We start from the raw sequence: 14,502 nt of genomic DNA, 5'->3' as shown, positions 1-14,502 counted from the left end.
GACTCTAGGTCTATCCACCTCATTACAAATAGCTCAGTTTCGTTTCTTTTTATGGCTGAGTAATATTCCATTGTATATATGTGCCACATCTTCCTTATCCATTCATCCGTTGATGGACACTTAGGTTGTTTCCAGCTCCGGGCTATTGTGAATAGAGCTGCAATGAACATTTTGGTACACGTCTCTTTTTGAATTATGGTTTTCTCAGGGTATATGCCTAGTAGTGGGATTGCTGGGTCATATGGTAGTTCTATTTTTAGTTTTTTAAGGAACCTCCATACTGTTCTCCATAGTGGCTGTACCAATTCACATTCCCACCAGCAGTGCAAGAGTGTTCCCTTTTCTCCACACCCTCTCCAGCATTTATTGTTCCTAGATTTCTTGATGATGGCCATTCTGACTGGTGTGAGATGATATCTCATTGTAGTTTTGATTTGCATTTTTCTAATGATTAATGATGTTGAGCATTCTTTCATGTGTTTGTTGGCAGTCTGTATATCTTCTTTGGAGAAATGCCTATTTAAGTCTTCTGCCCATTTTTGGATTGGGTTGTTTGTTTTTTTGCTATTGAGCTGCATGAGCTGTTTATAAATTTTGGAGATTAATCCTTTGTCAGTTGCTTCATTTGCAAATATTTTCTCCCATTCTGAGGGTTGTCTTTTGGTCTTGTTTATGGTTTCCTTTGCTGTGCAAAAGCTTTGAAGTTTCATTAGGTCCCATTTGTTTATCTTTGTTTTTAGTTCCATTTCTCCAGGAGGTGGGTCCAAAAGGATCTTGCTGTGATTTATGTCATAGAGTGTTCTACCTATGTTTTCCTCTAAGAGTTTGATAGTGTCTGGCCTTACATTTAGGTCTTTAATCCATTTTGAGCTTATTTTTGTGTATGGTGTTAGGGAATGATCTAGTCTCAAACTTTTACATGTCCCTGTCCAGTTTTCCCAGCACCACTTATTGAAGAGGCTATCCTTTCTCCACTGTACATTCCTGCCTCCTTTATCAAAGATAAGTTGGCCATATGTGCGTGGGTTTATCTCTGGGCTTTCTATCCTGATCCACTGATCTATCTTTCTGTTTTTATGCCAGTACCATACTGTCTTAATTACTGTAGCTCTGTAGTATAGTCTGAAGTCAGGGAGCCTGATTCCTCCAGCTCCGTTTTTCGTTCTCAAGATTGCTTTGGCTATTCGGGGTCTTTTGTTTTTCCAAACAAATTGTGAAATTTTTTGTTCTACTTCTGTGAAAAATGCCAGTGGTAGTTTGATAGGGATTGCATTGAATCTGTAGATTGCTTTGGGTAGTAGAGTCATTTTCACTATATTGATTCTTCCAATCCAGGAGCATGGTATATCTCTCCATCTATTTGTATCATCTTTAATTTCTTTCATCAGTGTCTTATAATTTTCTGCATACAGGTCTTTTGTCTCCTTAGGTAGGTTTATTCCTAGATATTTTATTCTTTTAGTTGCAATGGTAAATGGGAGTGTTTTCTTGATTTCATTTTCAGATTTTTCATCATTAGTGTACAGGAATGCCAGAGATTTCTGTACGTTAATTTTGTATCCTGCTACTTTACCAAATTCATTGATTAGCTCTAGTAGTTTTTCGGTAGCATCTTTAGGATTCTCTATGTATAGTATCATGTCATCTGCAAACAATGACAGCTTTACTTCTTCTTTTCCAATTTGGATTCCTTTTATTTCCTTTTCTTCTCTGATTGCTGTGGCTAAAACTTCCAAAACTAGGTTGAATAAGAGTGGTGAGAGTGGGCAGCCTTGTCTTGTTCCTGATCTTAGTGGAAATGGTTTCAGTTTTTCACCATTGAGGACAATGTTGGCTGTGGGTTTGTCATATATGGCCTTTATTATATTGAGGAAAGTTCCCTCTATGCCTACTTTCTGCAGAGTTTTTATCATAAATGGGTGTTGAATTTTGTCGAAAGCTTTCTCTGCATCTATTGAGATGATCATATGGTTTTTCTCCTTCAACTTGTTAATATGGTGTATCACATTGATTGATTTGCGTATATTGAAGAATCCTTGCATTCCTGGAATAAACCCCACTTGATCATGGTGTATGATCCTTTTAATGTGCTGTTGGATTCTGTTTGCTAGTATTTTGTTGAGGATTTTTGCATCTATGTTCATCAGTGATATTGGCCTGTAGTTTTCTTTCTTTGTGACATCCTTGTCTGGTTTTGGTATCAAGGTGATGGTGGCCTCGTAGAATGAGTTTGGGAGTGTTCCTTCCTCTGATATTGTTTGGAAGAGTTTGAGAAGGATGGGTGTTAGCTCTTCTCTAAATGTTTGATAGAATTCGCCTGTGAAGCCATCTGGTCCTGGGCTTTTGTTTGTTGGAAGATTTTTAATCACAGTTTCAATTTCAGTGCTTGTGATTGGTCTATTCATATTTTCTATTTCTTCCTGAGTCAGTCTTGGTAGGTTGTGCATTTCTAAGAATTTGTCCATTTCTTCCAGGTTGTCCATTTTATTGGCATAGAGTTGCTTATAGTAATCTCTCATGATCTTTTGTATTTCTGCAGTGTCAGTTGTTACTTCTCCTTTTTCATTTCTAATTCTATTGATTTGAGTCTTCTCCCTTCTTTTCTTGATGAGTCTGGCTAATGGTTTATCAATTTTGTTTATCTTCTCAAAGAACCAGCTATTAGTTTGGTTGATCTTTGCTATCGTTTCCTTCATTTCTTTTTCATTTATTTCTGATCTGATCTTTATGATTTCTTTCCTTCTGCTAACTTTGGGGGTTTTTTGTTCTTCTTTCTCTAATTGCTTTAGGTGCAGGGTCAGGTTGTTTACTCGAAATGTTTCCTGTCTCTTAAGGTGGGATTGTATTGCTATAAACTTCCCCCTTAGAACTGCTTTTGCTGCATCCCATAGGTTTTGGGTCGTCGTGTCTCCATTGTCATTTGTTTCTAGGTATTTTTTAATTTCCTCTTTGATTTCTTCAGTGATCACTTCGTTATTGAGTAGTGTATTGTTCAGCCTCCATGTGTTTGTATTTTTTACAGATCTTTTCCTGTAATTGATGTCTAGTCTCATAGCATTGTGGTCGGAAAAGATACTTGATACAATTTCAATTTTCTTAAATTTACCAAGGCTTGATTTGTGACCCAAGATATGATCTATCCTGGAGAATGTTCCATGAGCACTTGAGAAAAATGTGTATTCTGTTGTTTTTGGATGGAATGTCCTATAAATATCAACGAAGTCCATCTTGTTTAATGTATCATTTAAAGCTTGTGTTTCCTTATTTATTTTCATTTTGGATGATCTGTCCATTGGTGAAAGTGGGGTGTTAAAGTCCCCTACTATGATTGTGTTACTGTCGATTTCCCCTTTTATGGCTGTTAGTATTTGCCTTATGTATTGAGGTGCTCCTATGTTGGGTGCATAAATATTTACAATTGTTATGTCTTCTTCTTGGATCGATCCCTTTATCGTTATGTAGTGTCCTTCTTTGTCTCTTCTAATAGTCTTTATTTTAAAGTCTATTTTGTCTGATATAAGAATTGCTACTCCAGCTTTCTTTTGATTTCCATTTGCATGGAATATCTTTTTCCATCCCCTTACTTTCAATATGTATGTGTCTCTAGGTCTGAAGTGGGTCTCTTGTAGACAGCATATATATGGGTCTTGTTTTTGTATCCATTCAGCCACTCTGTGTCTTTTGGTGGGAGCATTTAGTCCATTTACATTTAAGGTAATTATTGATATGTATGTTCCTATTCCCATTTCCTTAATTGCTTTGGGTTCGTTATTGTAGGTATATTCCTTCTGTTGTGTTTCTTGCCTAGAGAAGTTCCTTTAGCATTTGTTGTAAAGCTGGTTTGGTGGTGCTGAACTCTCTCAGCTTTTGCTTGTCTGTAAACGTTTTAATTTCTCCATCAAATCTGAATGAGATCCTTGCTGGGTAGAGTAATCTTGGTTGCAGGTTTCTCTCCTTCATCACTTTAATTATGTCCTGCCACTCCCTTCTGGCTTGTAGAGTTTCTGCTGAGAGATCAGCTGTTAACCTGATGGGGATTCCCTTGTGTGTTATTTGTTGTTTTTCCCTTGCTGCTTTTAATATGATTTCTTTGTGTTTAATTTTTGACAGTTTGATTAATATGTGTCTTGGCGTATTTCTCCTTGGATTTATTCTGTATGGGACTCTCTGTGCCTCCTGGACTTGATTAACTATTTCCTTTCCCATATTAGGGAAGTTTTCAACTATAATCTCTTCAAATATTTTCTCAGTCCCTTTCTTTTTCTCTTCTTCTTCTGGAACCCCTATAATTCGAATGTTGGTGCGTTTAATGTTGTCCCAGAGGTCTCTGAGACTGTCCTCTGTTCTTTTCATTCTTTTTTCTTTATTTTGCTCTGTATTAGTTATTTCCACTATTTTATCTTCCACCTCACTTATCCGTTCTTCTGCCTCAGTTATTCTGCTACTGATCCCATCTAGAGTATTTTTCATTTCATTTATTGTGTTTTTAATCGATGCTTGATTCATCTTTAATTCTTCTAGGTCCTTGTTAACTGTTTCTTGCATATTGTCTATTCTATTTCCAAGATTTTGGATCTTGGAAATAGAATCTTGGATCAGCTTTACTATCATTATTCTGAATTCTTTTTCAGGCATACTGCCTATTACCTCTTCATTTGTTAGGTCTGGTAGGGTTTTATCTTGCTCCTTCACCTGCTGTGTGTTTTTCTGCTTTCTGATTTTGCTTATGTTACTGTGTTTGGGGTCTCCTTTTTGCAGGCTGCAGATTCGTAGTTCCCGTTGTTTTTGGTGTCTGTCCCCCGTGGCTAAGGTTGTTTCAGTAGGTTGTGTAGGCTTCCTGGTGGGGGGGACTAATGCCTGTGTTCTGGTGGCCGAGGCTCGATCTTGCCTTTCTGGTGGACAGGTCCACGTCCAGTGGTGTGTTTTGGGGTGCCTGTGGCCTTATTATGTTTTTAGGTAGCCTCTCTGCTAATGGGTGGGGTTGTGTTCCTGCCTTGCTAGTTGCTTGGCATAGGGTGACCAGCACTGTAGCTTGCTGGTCGTTGACTGAAGCTGGGTGCTGGTGTTGAGATGGAGATCCCTGGGAGATTTTCGCTGCTTGATATTATGTCGAGCTGGGAGGTCTCTTGTGGACCCGTGTCCTGAAGTTGGCTCTCCCACTTCAGAGGCACAGCACTGACTCCTGGCTGCAGCACCAAGAGCCTTTCATCCACCCGGCTCAGAATAACAGTGAGAAAAAGTAGAAAGAACGAATTAGTAGAAGAAAGAAAGAGAGAGGGGAAGAAAGGAAGAAGGGAAGGAAGGAAGAAAGAAAGAAAGGAGGGAGGGAGGGAGGAAGGATGGAAAGAAAGAAGGAAAGAAAGGAGGGAGGGAGGGAAGAATGAAAGCAAAAGGAAGAGTGAATGGAAGAAGGGAGGGAGGGAGGAAGGAAAGAAAGAAAGAAAGACAGGAGGGAGGGAGGGAGGAAGGAAAGAAAAAGAAAGTGGAAAGAAGAAGGGTGGGAGGGAGGGAGGAAAGAAAAAGAAAGAAGGAAAGGAGGAGCGGAGGGAGGGAGGGAGGAAGGAAAGGAAAAGAAAGTGGAAAGAGGAAGGGTGGGAGGGAGGGAGGGAGGATAGAAAAAGAAAGAAGGAAAGGAGGAGCGGAGGGAGGGAGGGAGGAAGGAAAGAAAAAGAAAGTGGAAAGAGGAAGGGTGGGAGGGAGGGAGGGAGGAAAGAAAAAGAAAGAAGGAAAGGAGGAGCGGAGGGAGGGAGGGAGGAAGGGAAGGTAGGAAAAAAAGAAAGAGCAGGTAAAGTAAAATAGAATAAAGTATGAAATATAGTAGCGTTATTAAAATTAAAAAGTAATTATTGAAAAAAAACACGGACCGATAGAACCCAGGGACATATGGTGGAAGCAAAGCTATACAAAGAGAATCTTACACAGAAGATTACACATACACATTCGCAAAAAGAGAGCAGGGGGAAAAATCAAAAATCTTGCTCTCCAAGTCCACCTCCTCAATTTGGGATAATTCGTTGTAAAAAGAGGAAAAGGGCAAGAAGTCTGAAATCTTGCTAAGTCCACCTCCTTAATCTGGGATAATTCGTTGTAAAAAGAGGAAAAAGGGGGGAAAGTCTTAAATCTTGTCCTCAAAGTCCACTTCCTCAATTTGGGATGGTTCGCTGTCTATTTATGCACTCCACAGACGCAGGGTACATCAAACGGACTGTGGAGCTTTAATCCGCTGCCTCCGAGGCTGCACAGAGAGATTTCCCTGTCTCTGCTCTCACAACTCCCGGGTCTCAGCCTTGGACCTGGCCCCGCCTCTGCGCGTAGGTCGCCGGAGGGCGTCCGTTCTTCGCTCAGACAGGACGGGTTTAAAGGAGCCGCTGATTCGGGGGCTCTGGCTCACTCAGGCAGAGGGGAGGGAGGGGCGCGCAGTGTGGGGCGGGCCTGCGGCGGCAGAGGCCGGCGTGACGTTGCAGCAGCCCGTGGCGCTTCGTGCGCCCTCCTGGGAAAGCCGTCCCCGGGTCCCGGGACCCCGGCAGTGGCGGGGTGCACAGGCCCCCCGGAAGGCGGGGCGGACAGTGACCCGCGCTCGCACACAGGCCCCGCGGCGGCGGCGGCCGGCGGCGGCGGCGGCCGGCGGCGGCGGCCGGCGGCGGCAGCAGCAGCAGCCGCCCCAGCGTCCCACGCCCGTCTCCGAGGTCCGCGCCTTACCCGCGGCTCGCGCCTGTCTCCAGCGCCTCCCCAAGCAGCCCTCTTAATGCCCTCTCCTCGCGCACCAGGCAACAAAAGGGAAAAAAAAGTCTCTTGCCTCTCCGGTATCTCCAGACCCTTTCCCCGGACTCCCTCCGGGCTAGCCGTGGTGCGCTAACTCCTTCAGGCTCTCTTCCTGCCGCGAGCCCCAGTCCTCTCCCTGCGCTCCGACTGAAAGCCGATACCCGATCCTCAGCTCCCAGCCCCGCCCGCCTAAACTATTAAAATTTGACAAGTTAAACATTTAACAAAATGGTAATGATAGGAAAAACATTTGAATAAAATTTCAAACTTCTCCTTATTTCCCAGAAGTTCATTCTTTGATGAGAGTCGCTATGCCCTCATCTTCAACCAGATATCCATTTCAACACATGGCCACTGGTCATTCAGACAAAAGGTGCATGCAGTGCCCCTCTTTCTAACATACTACTCTTTGGGAACCATGAGGAAGAGGGATCTGTGGGTTTCAGACTGGGTGACAGGGAAAAGCAGATGTTTCTACCCTGCAGCCTTGGGCAAGAGAGAGGAAACAATGACCCTGGAGCCCAGAGGCAGAGAGAGACCAAAGGGGAGGTCAGGGTGAGGGCCCCGAGGGTTCCACAGAGCAGAAAGAGATCCACTGGGGTGGACCCAGTTCCACCCGCATCAGCTACGAGCCCTTGGGCAAGTTCCTTAAATCACTCTCTCTCTGAGCTTCAGTGTTCTCACCTATAAAATGAAAATTTCAGAGCTACCCTGAAGGGCTGCTATAAGGATTCACAAGAAGAGAGTTTCATCAAGTGGCCAGGAAAGAGGTCTTGGGGCAGAGCTTCTTGTCTTGCCACGTGGCCCCTTAGTTATGTGAACACAGGTAAGTGGGAACCCTGTCCTGGGGTGTGCAGAGGTGGCGTGTCAGAGGCGGTGGGGCTCTTTGCTAAAATGTATTTGTAACCCCCAAATCAATACTTGTGGTGTCTTCACGCTTTCAGTCATTCTAAAACATGACAGTCACCCAACGTGCACGTTCCCAGCTGAGGTCACGTCTCAGCTCTTGTCCTGAAAGCAAGTGTCCTGTTCATGGTCTATTTAGTGTCATGGTTTTCAGATTGTTCTGCATTGTGTTGGTGATTTCACTGTTTTAAATGGCCCCCAAGCGTAGCGCTGATGTGCTGTCCAGTGTTCCTAGTGCAAGAAGGCTATGATGTGCTGGAGGGAGAAAATTGGTGCATTGTATGAGCTTCACTTGGACGTGAGCTCAATGTAACCAATCAACAGTATATATTAAATAAATTATTTAAACAGAAACACACATGAAACCAAGTTACGTATTGATCATCGACAAAAATGTCCACCTGCGAGAGGTTTGCAGGAATCTAACCCTGTACTTCCCCCACGAGCAATGGCTCAACAGTTGGTTCCAAATTCAGTGATTGCAGTGCCTGTATGGAGCATTAACTGCTGCGAATAGTGAGAATCAACTGTCTGTTGTTATTGTAAGTGAAGGAATAAAGTTTTCCCATACAAGTGTCATGAGCACCCAATTTCCTCTCTATTTCTGGAACTAGATCTACTATGGTAGGAGGACAGAATTAGCTGCTGCTGTTCGGATGCAGCCAGATGGAGCGTGGGTAGGCCGGGGAACTCACCAAGCGGGCGTGGGGGGTGCGATGATAGTAGAGCTCTTTAAATTCATCCATCCACACCTCAGCTGCACGGACACTGTTGGCCAGAGCCTTGTTGCGGGAGTAGGGAGCTTGCTTGGGGAAAACGTGGCCAACGTGCGAACACGGGTGCGTCTCCAGGGTCCCCCCGCACTGCCAGATCTGTACATAGAGCGGGGAGGAGGTGTGGGGTGGGGAGTGAGCGGGAAGTCAGTTGCAGGTCCACAAGGCCCAGAGCAAGGAGGCTGGACACACGGAGGTCATGGTGAACACTGCCAAGGCCTCACCCTCCATGGGGCAGGGGGCCACTCCCCCAGCATACTCAGGACACAGGATGCAGTCAAAGAGCAAGAAAGCAGCCCCAAAGACAACTAAGCCATCGGAATCCAGACCCCAAAGTCCATGCACTAAGGCTCATGCACTTGACTCCTAGGAGCACCCACAGTGGACCTCGCTGGGAACTTACTTATTATGTAAAGCACAGGCTGATTACCTGGTCTCCTAGCCACAGAAGATAGAAAAGCAGCAAGTAAGAAGAGAGGTTTGGAAGGGGGACAAGAAGAGCTTCTAGAGGCAGACAGAGCAGCCTGACACCTGGGGAAGAGGTAGAAAGACCATTAAAAGCACACCCCAAAACTCAGCAGGTGGAGTCATCTGGAGCCTTTTCATGCTGGGGCAAATGGCTGTGAATACCCCATTGTCCCCTGGATGTATGACCAAGGATAGCATCTGGTGCTTATAATGGGGCAGTGTGAGTCCTTAGTAGAGAGTCAAAGCCTTGTTTATTAACTCTTAAAGCAGGAAACCATATAAAATATTTGTAAAGTTTAAAATTTTCCATTTAAAAGCACAAACATCGACATAAGGTTTTGATACTTAAAATGTAAGATTCAATTAACTAGAAAATCCACCCAAATACTTGGGCTTTCCCAAAGGGGCATCTGTGGATCACATACAGCAGAATCAATAGATGGGCTCATCACAAAAGGCAGATTCCAGTCCCTACCGTAAATCTATCAAATCTGACTTTCCAGAGAGCCCTGTTAATCTGCATTTTTAACAAGTTTCCCTAACAATTCTTCTATGTGTCAAAGCTTGAAAGTCACTGTGCCGAATAAAGAGGCTACTTTATCAAGCAGTCAAGCAAATCAAGGCTCCAAAACATGGGATCAGGAGGCAGGGACCTGTGTTTTAGTCTAGTCTCTGCCATGCACTGTTTGAGTGACCTTCAGCCGGTCACTACCTGCCTCTGGCCTCTGTCCCTCCCCTTTATGGAGTGAGAGGAAAGAACTAGGTGAGACTTGCAAGACCCTTTCCAGCCCCAAATCTATTAAAAGTGTATTTTTTTAAAAGTTTACACAAGAAGACAGGCGTGATTATAGGATATGTGTGCCACCGTCATCTTTGAGGATCGCTGGATAAACTGCCAATATGGAGGAAAAGTCCACCAGGCTCTCCTAGCAAATACATCCTTCCCAGAGAGAACGAGAACAGGTTAAGAATGAGTCCAAACAGAAGACTGGAATACTTACTCGAAAGGAGAATTCGAGGTTTTCTCCGCCCCAAACTTCCATTCCTGTATCATAAGACCCCAGGTATTCAAAATATTTCTTACTCACGGAAAACAGCCCACCAGCCATGGTTGGAGACCTAGAAGTGTGTGAATCATAATTCAAGGTAAGCAGCAGGAAACCATCACAGTTAGTTGAATCCCTTCTCACCACAAGCCTGGAGTCCATTCATCCATATAAGCATACCCTGAGTTCACGCTCTGGGCCTGGTGCTGAACTGGGCTGGAGGCACAGACGTGCCCCATAGCCCCTGCCCTAGGGAAGCTCGCAGACATCTCACCAGGCAAGCACAGAGCAAGGTGTGGGATGGCTAAGGCCAACCTAGGGCCCAGCAGGAACGCAGAAGGAGCCATGAGATGTGGAGGGGGCCGGGTAGGGCTAAGTTTCTCAGAGGAGGCACGGTCTGCAGCACAAAGGGAAGTTAGCCAAGAAGAGGAATGGAATGGTCCTCCGAGAAGACAGGAGCATGAGCAAAGGCCTAAGGGTGAGAGAAACCCTTGTGCTTCTAGGAGCACAGACAACAAGGAGAGATGAGAAGAGAGAGACCAGGTTCTAAGAGGGTGGCAGGAGTAAGGGTATGGTGGCCTTGCTCATGCAGTCACAGTACAGCCCTCACAGATGTCCTTTAGGGGCCAGTAGAGGCCACTCTGGCATCTTAAAGCTCCCCAAGGGCTTGAGCCTCTCCTGCTGGAATGGCCTCCCCTGCAGGACCCACACGGCCAGCTCTGGCCTGCTGCCTCAGCCAGCCCTGTTTTCTCCCTGCCAGGTTCATTTAGGAGACAGCACTGGTTTCAGAAACGGCCCAAGGCTTCCATCCTACCCCACAGAAAGCTATAGGGTCAACACAGCAGAGAGATGCAGAGGAATAAATTTAAAAATGGGGAAATATATAACACGAAGAGCCTAACAGTTCAAAATTTTAAGATCCTCCAGTAGTGCTTCCGGGCCTTGACAAAGTATTGGCTTTTCCTGCACTCCAAGCTCTGGGCCAATGAGAACAGGACAGCAAGACTATGGAAGAGAAGGTTCTAGGCTACAAAGCATTTTCATGTGTGTTCATCCTAAAGGCTAGGAAATAGGTAGGGTGGATATGCTCATACCTGTTTCACAAGTGAGAAATCTGAGGCCCAGGGATATTACGGGAGGGCAAGGATAGCTGGCCACAGTGTCCCTGAGCATGTGTGTGCATGCGTGGATGTGTGCGTGCGTGTGTGTGTGTGTGTATGGGGGGGCAGTTTGTGTCAGCATCACAGGCTGCATATGTGACCCCTGATACGATCCTTCCTACTTGGTGTCTCAGTTTCCAAACCTGTTAAATGAGGGGTTGGGCAGGATGTGCCCCCTCAGGGCTCCCACAGAAGCCTACATGTCATCCTTGAGTCCTCCTGCCCTCATTCCCATTCAGTTCTTCCCAATTTTCCCACCACAAAGTCTCTGGAGTCCACCATGCCCCTCCATCTTCTCCTGCACCATCATCTCTGAGCTGGAGGACTGCAACGCCTCCCAGTGGTGCCCCTGCCTGCAGCTCCACCCCCTCCAGGCCCCCACTCCCCATCATGTGGTATCCAGCACAGACTTTAAAGAATGCAACAGGCTAAATAAGGTCACTTCCAGCTCAAATCCCTTCAGTGGCTTCTGAACACCCACAGTAAAGTCCAAACCCCTTTCCTTGGCCTTCAAGGCTGGATATGACTTGGCCCCATTCACCTCTCCAGCCCTGTCTCTCAACACCGTCTCCATAGTTGTTCCTCTCCAGCCAGCACTGGGTCATGTCAAGGTCTGGACTCAGGTGGAAGGATTCAGAAGGCCAGCTGCCAAACATGGATGCAGATCTACGACACCACTTCTGGGTCAATACCCCAGTGATAAAGCTGAAGTCCAACCTCCACCGGCCTGACTCCCACATCTGTCTCCCACTTGGTGCTAAACTTGGAAGGAGAGGAAGAAGCCAGACTATGACTTCAACACCTCAAGAATGAGGGCAACCCAGCACCGCTTGAGTCTTCTCTTCTCAGACCCAGGCTCACCCACTGGCCAAAGTTGGCCCCTGTACCCCCAGGTCTACTCATCCCCTGAAGCTCAGAAGGAGCCTGACAGTGTGGCCTCAAAATATTAGCCATGGAATTACCGTAGCAAGTCCAGTCCTAGGTATATACCCCAGAGAACTGAAAACAGGCACTCAAACAGATAATAGTGTACCGCTGTTCATAGCAGCATTATTTACAATAACCAAAAAGTGGAAATAACCCAAGTGTCCATCAACAGACAGATGGATAAATAAAGTGTGGATGCATACACAATGGAATATTATTCAGCCATTAAAAGGAATGAAGTTCTAGAAGGACCTTGAAAATACTTTGTTAAGGAAAAGAAGCCAGACACAAAAGGATAAATATTGTGTGATTCTACTTATATGATGTACATAAAATAGGGAAATCCATAGAGATGGAAAGTAGAAGTTACTGGGGGCTGGAGGAGGAGAGGAAAGGGAATTATTGCTTAACAGGTATAGAGTTTCTATTTAGGTTGATGAAAAAGTTCTGGAAATATGTAGAGGTGATGGTTCTACAATATTGTGAATATGCCTGATGCTAGTGAATTGTGCGTTTAAAAAATGGTTAAAATGGTAAACTTTATGTTATACATATTTCACCACAATTTTTAAAATAAATTAAAAATATATATATATATATACACCAATATAAAATCCACATATATAGCAATGATTTTTTCTTTTTCTTTTTTTTTTTTTTTTGCGGTACGCGGGCCTCTCACAGTTGTGGCCTCTCCCGTTGCGGAGCACAGGCTCCGGACGCGCAGGGTCAGTGGCCATGGCTCACGGGCTTAGCTGCTCCGTGGCATGTGGGATCTTCCCGGACCGGGGCATGAACCCATGTCCCCTGCATTGGCAGGCGGACTCTCAATCACTGCGCCACCAGGGAAGCCCAGCAATGATTTTTAATAAAAGTAAACAAATACTCTGGAAAAAGAAAGGAGAGGCAACAGCTAACCATCCCTCCTGTGGGCCTTCACTGACAAGTTGGCCAGATGCATGCTCAGAGAAGGCACGCTCAGAGAAGTCAACCCCTGACCTGATGACATCAATGGGGGACCGCATACGGATCCTCTCACTCTCGGGAACCACGTGCCACGTGAACCCCAGCCTCCAGTCGAAACCGCCAATCTGGGGCTCCCCAGCGTTCCCCAGGTACTCGAAGGTGTTCCAGTCGATCACATCGATCACAGGGCACACCACTGCCACGTCCTTTTCATGGATCCTGAAAACAGTCAGAACAGCCCGTTGCTCCACAGTGTACAGGCAGCAGGAGGACAACTAGGAAACCTGAGGATTAATTCTCCTTAGCCTTCCACTAGAAGGAGGAACACCTGTCTGAGAAAGGCCTGCTTCTCTTATTCCAGGGGCTCTACAGCCAAGTCAGCCCTGGCAGGTGAGCAAAAGGGGGCTGCTGGGTGGTGGGGGAGGCAGGGAGCTAGGACTCTGGCCCTGATATGAAAAGTCCCACAGCTTTAATATTCTGATTCCATCTAGGGATATTCTGGTTAAATTTGAATCCCTCTATGAAAGTCATGATGTCAAAATTAAAGCCAAATTTTAAAACGGAAAGCACATTTTCAGTTTCTCAAGACCGCAAGAGATTTCTTCATTTAATTAAAATGAAACATCTCCAAGTCAAGAAATAATTATCTCCCTATGAATAGAGATGCGCCCAGACCAAAGGGTCTGCTTTGGAGTTAGAAAATAAATTAGAAAATAAATTTTAATCCTGCCTCTTATTTGCTGTGTAACATTAGCGTTGTCACCTAACCGCTTAGAGCCTGTTGCCTCAGGGGTTACACTGGAAAAATACACCTACTCATAGGTTAATGTGGACTCCCTACGGGAATGTATGTAAAAGGCTGGCAGAGAACCCGGAACTACTGCTATATTGTTCTTTTAACCTTTTTTATTATTAAAAGTTACACATAGTGGAAAATGTGATAGTTTCCTTTTGCGAGCATCAGCCTGTGCGTAGTCTTCAGCAGTTCTCTCCACAATCATTCTTACAAGCCCAGCCATCCCAGCAGGCTTCCAGACTGTGTTTCTTTGCATTTGGCAGCACACCAGGAAACATGAACTGAGACTGAACCATGTGTGAACACTAGATTTCTCTGGGTTACATTTTGGGGGCAGTTCTCTAAAACTTGAGACCTATAAATCATAAACTTGTGACTTGCAGTCCAGCTGGTTGGAACCATGGGTAGTCTAATTTTTACAAGAAAGGGAAAAACGGGGGGAGCCTGCACTGGAGCAAAGAATTCTAAATCGTGGTTAGAGAACGTGCAGGCCCGGCAGCGGTGGTTACTGGGTAGTGTTTCCTGGCATCTTGTGAGCCAGGGACCAGGGATGCCAAACATCCTGCAGCGTGCAGTCCAGCCCTACACAGCAAAGAATGGTTCTGTCCCAGATGTCAACAGCAGCTTATAAAATGCCAGGAGCACTACCCAGTTGATGTGACAACCAAAAACATCTTCCACCCCCAAAAGCCCCTGGG

General features: G+C 45.2%; 1 protein-coding gene across 1 annotated transcript in view; it reads right to left on the bottom strand.

Annotated features, from left to right (window-relative positions):
• GALNT12 (polypeptide N-acetylgalactosaminyltransferase 12) overlaps nt 1–14,502 on the bottom strand; it is a 47,603-nt gene that overhangs the window by 12,079 nt on the left and 21,022 nt on the right. Inside the window, exons 4-6 of the mRNA XM_079707076.1 lie at nt 13,042–13,227; nt 9,911–10,028; nt 8,364–8,540 (exon numbers count right to left, since the gene is read on the bottom strand). Coding sequence (XP_079563202.1) covers nt 8,364–8,540; nt 9,911–10,028; nt 13,042–13,227 — 481 coding nt within the window. The remainder of the gene's footprint in view (nt 1–8,363; nt 8,541–9,910; nt 10,029–13,041; nt 13,228–14,502) is intronic.

This window comes from Hyperoodon ampullatus (genome assembly GCF_949752795.1).
Source record: "Hyperoodon ampullatus genome assembly, chromosome: 6".
In the NCBI taxonomy this organism is placed as follows: domain Eukaryota; kingdom Metazoa; phylum Chordata; class Mammalia; order Artiodactyla; family Ziphiidae; genus Hyperoodon; species Hyperoodon ampullatus.
Note: the sequence above shows the minus strand (reverse complement) of the source record. Positions and strands in the feature narration are given on the sequence as shown.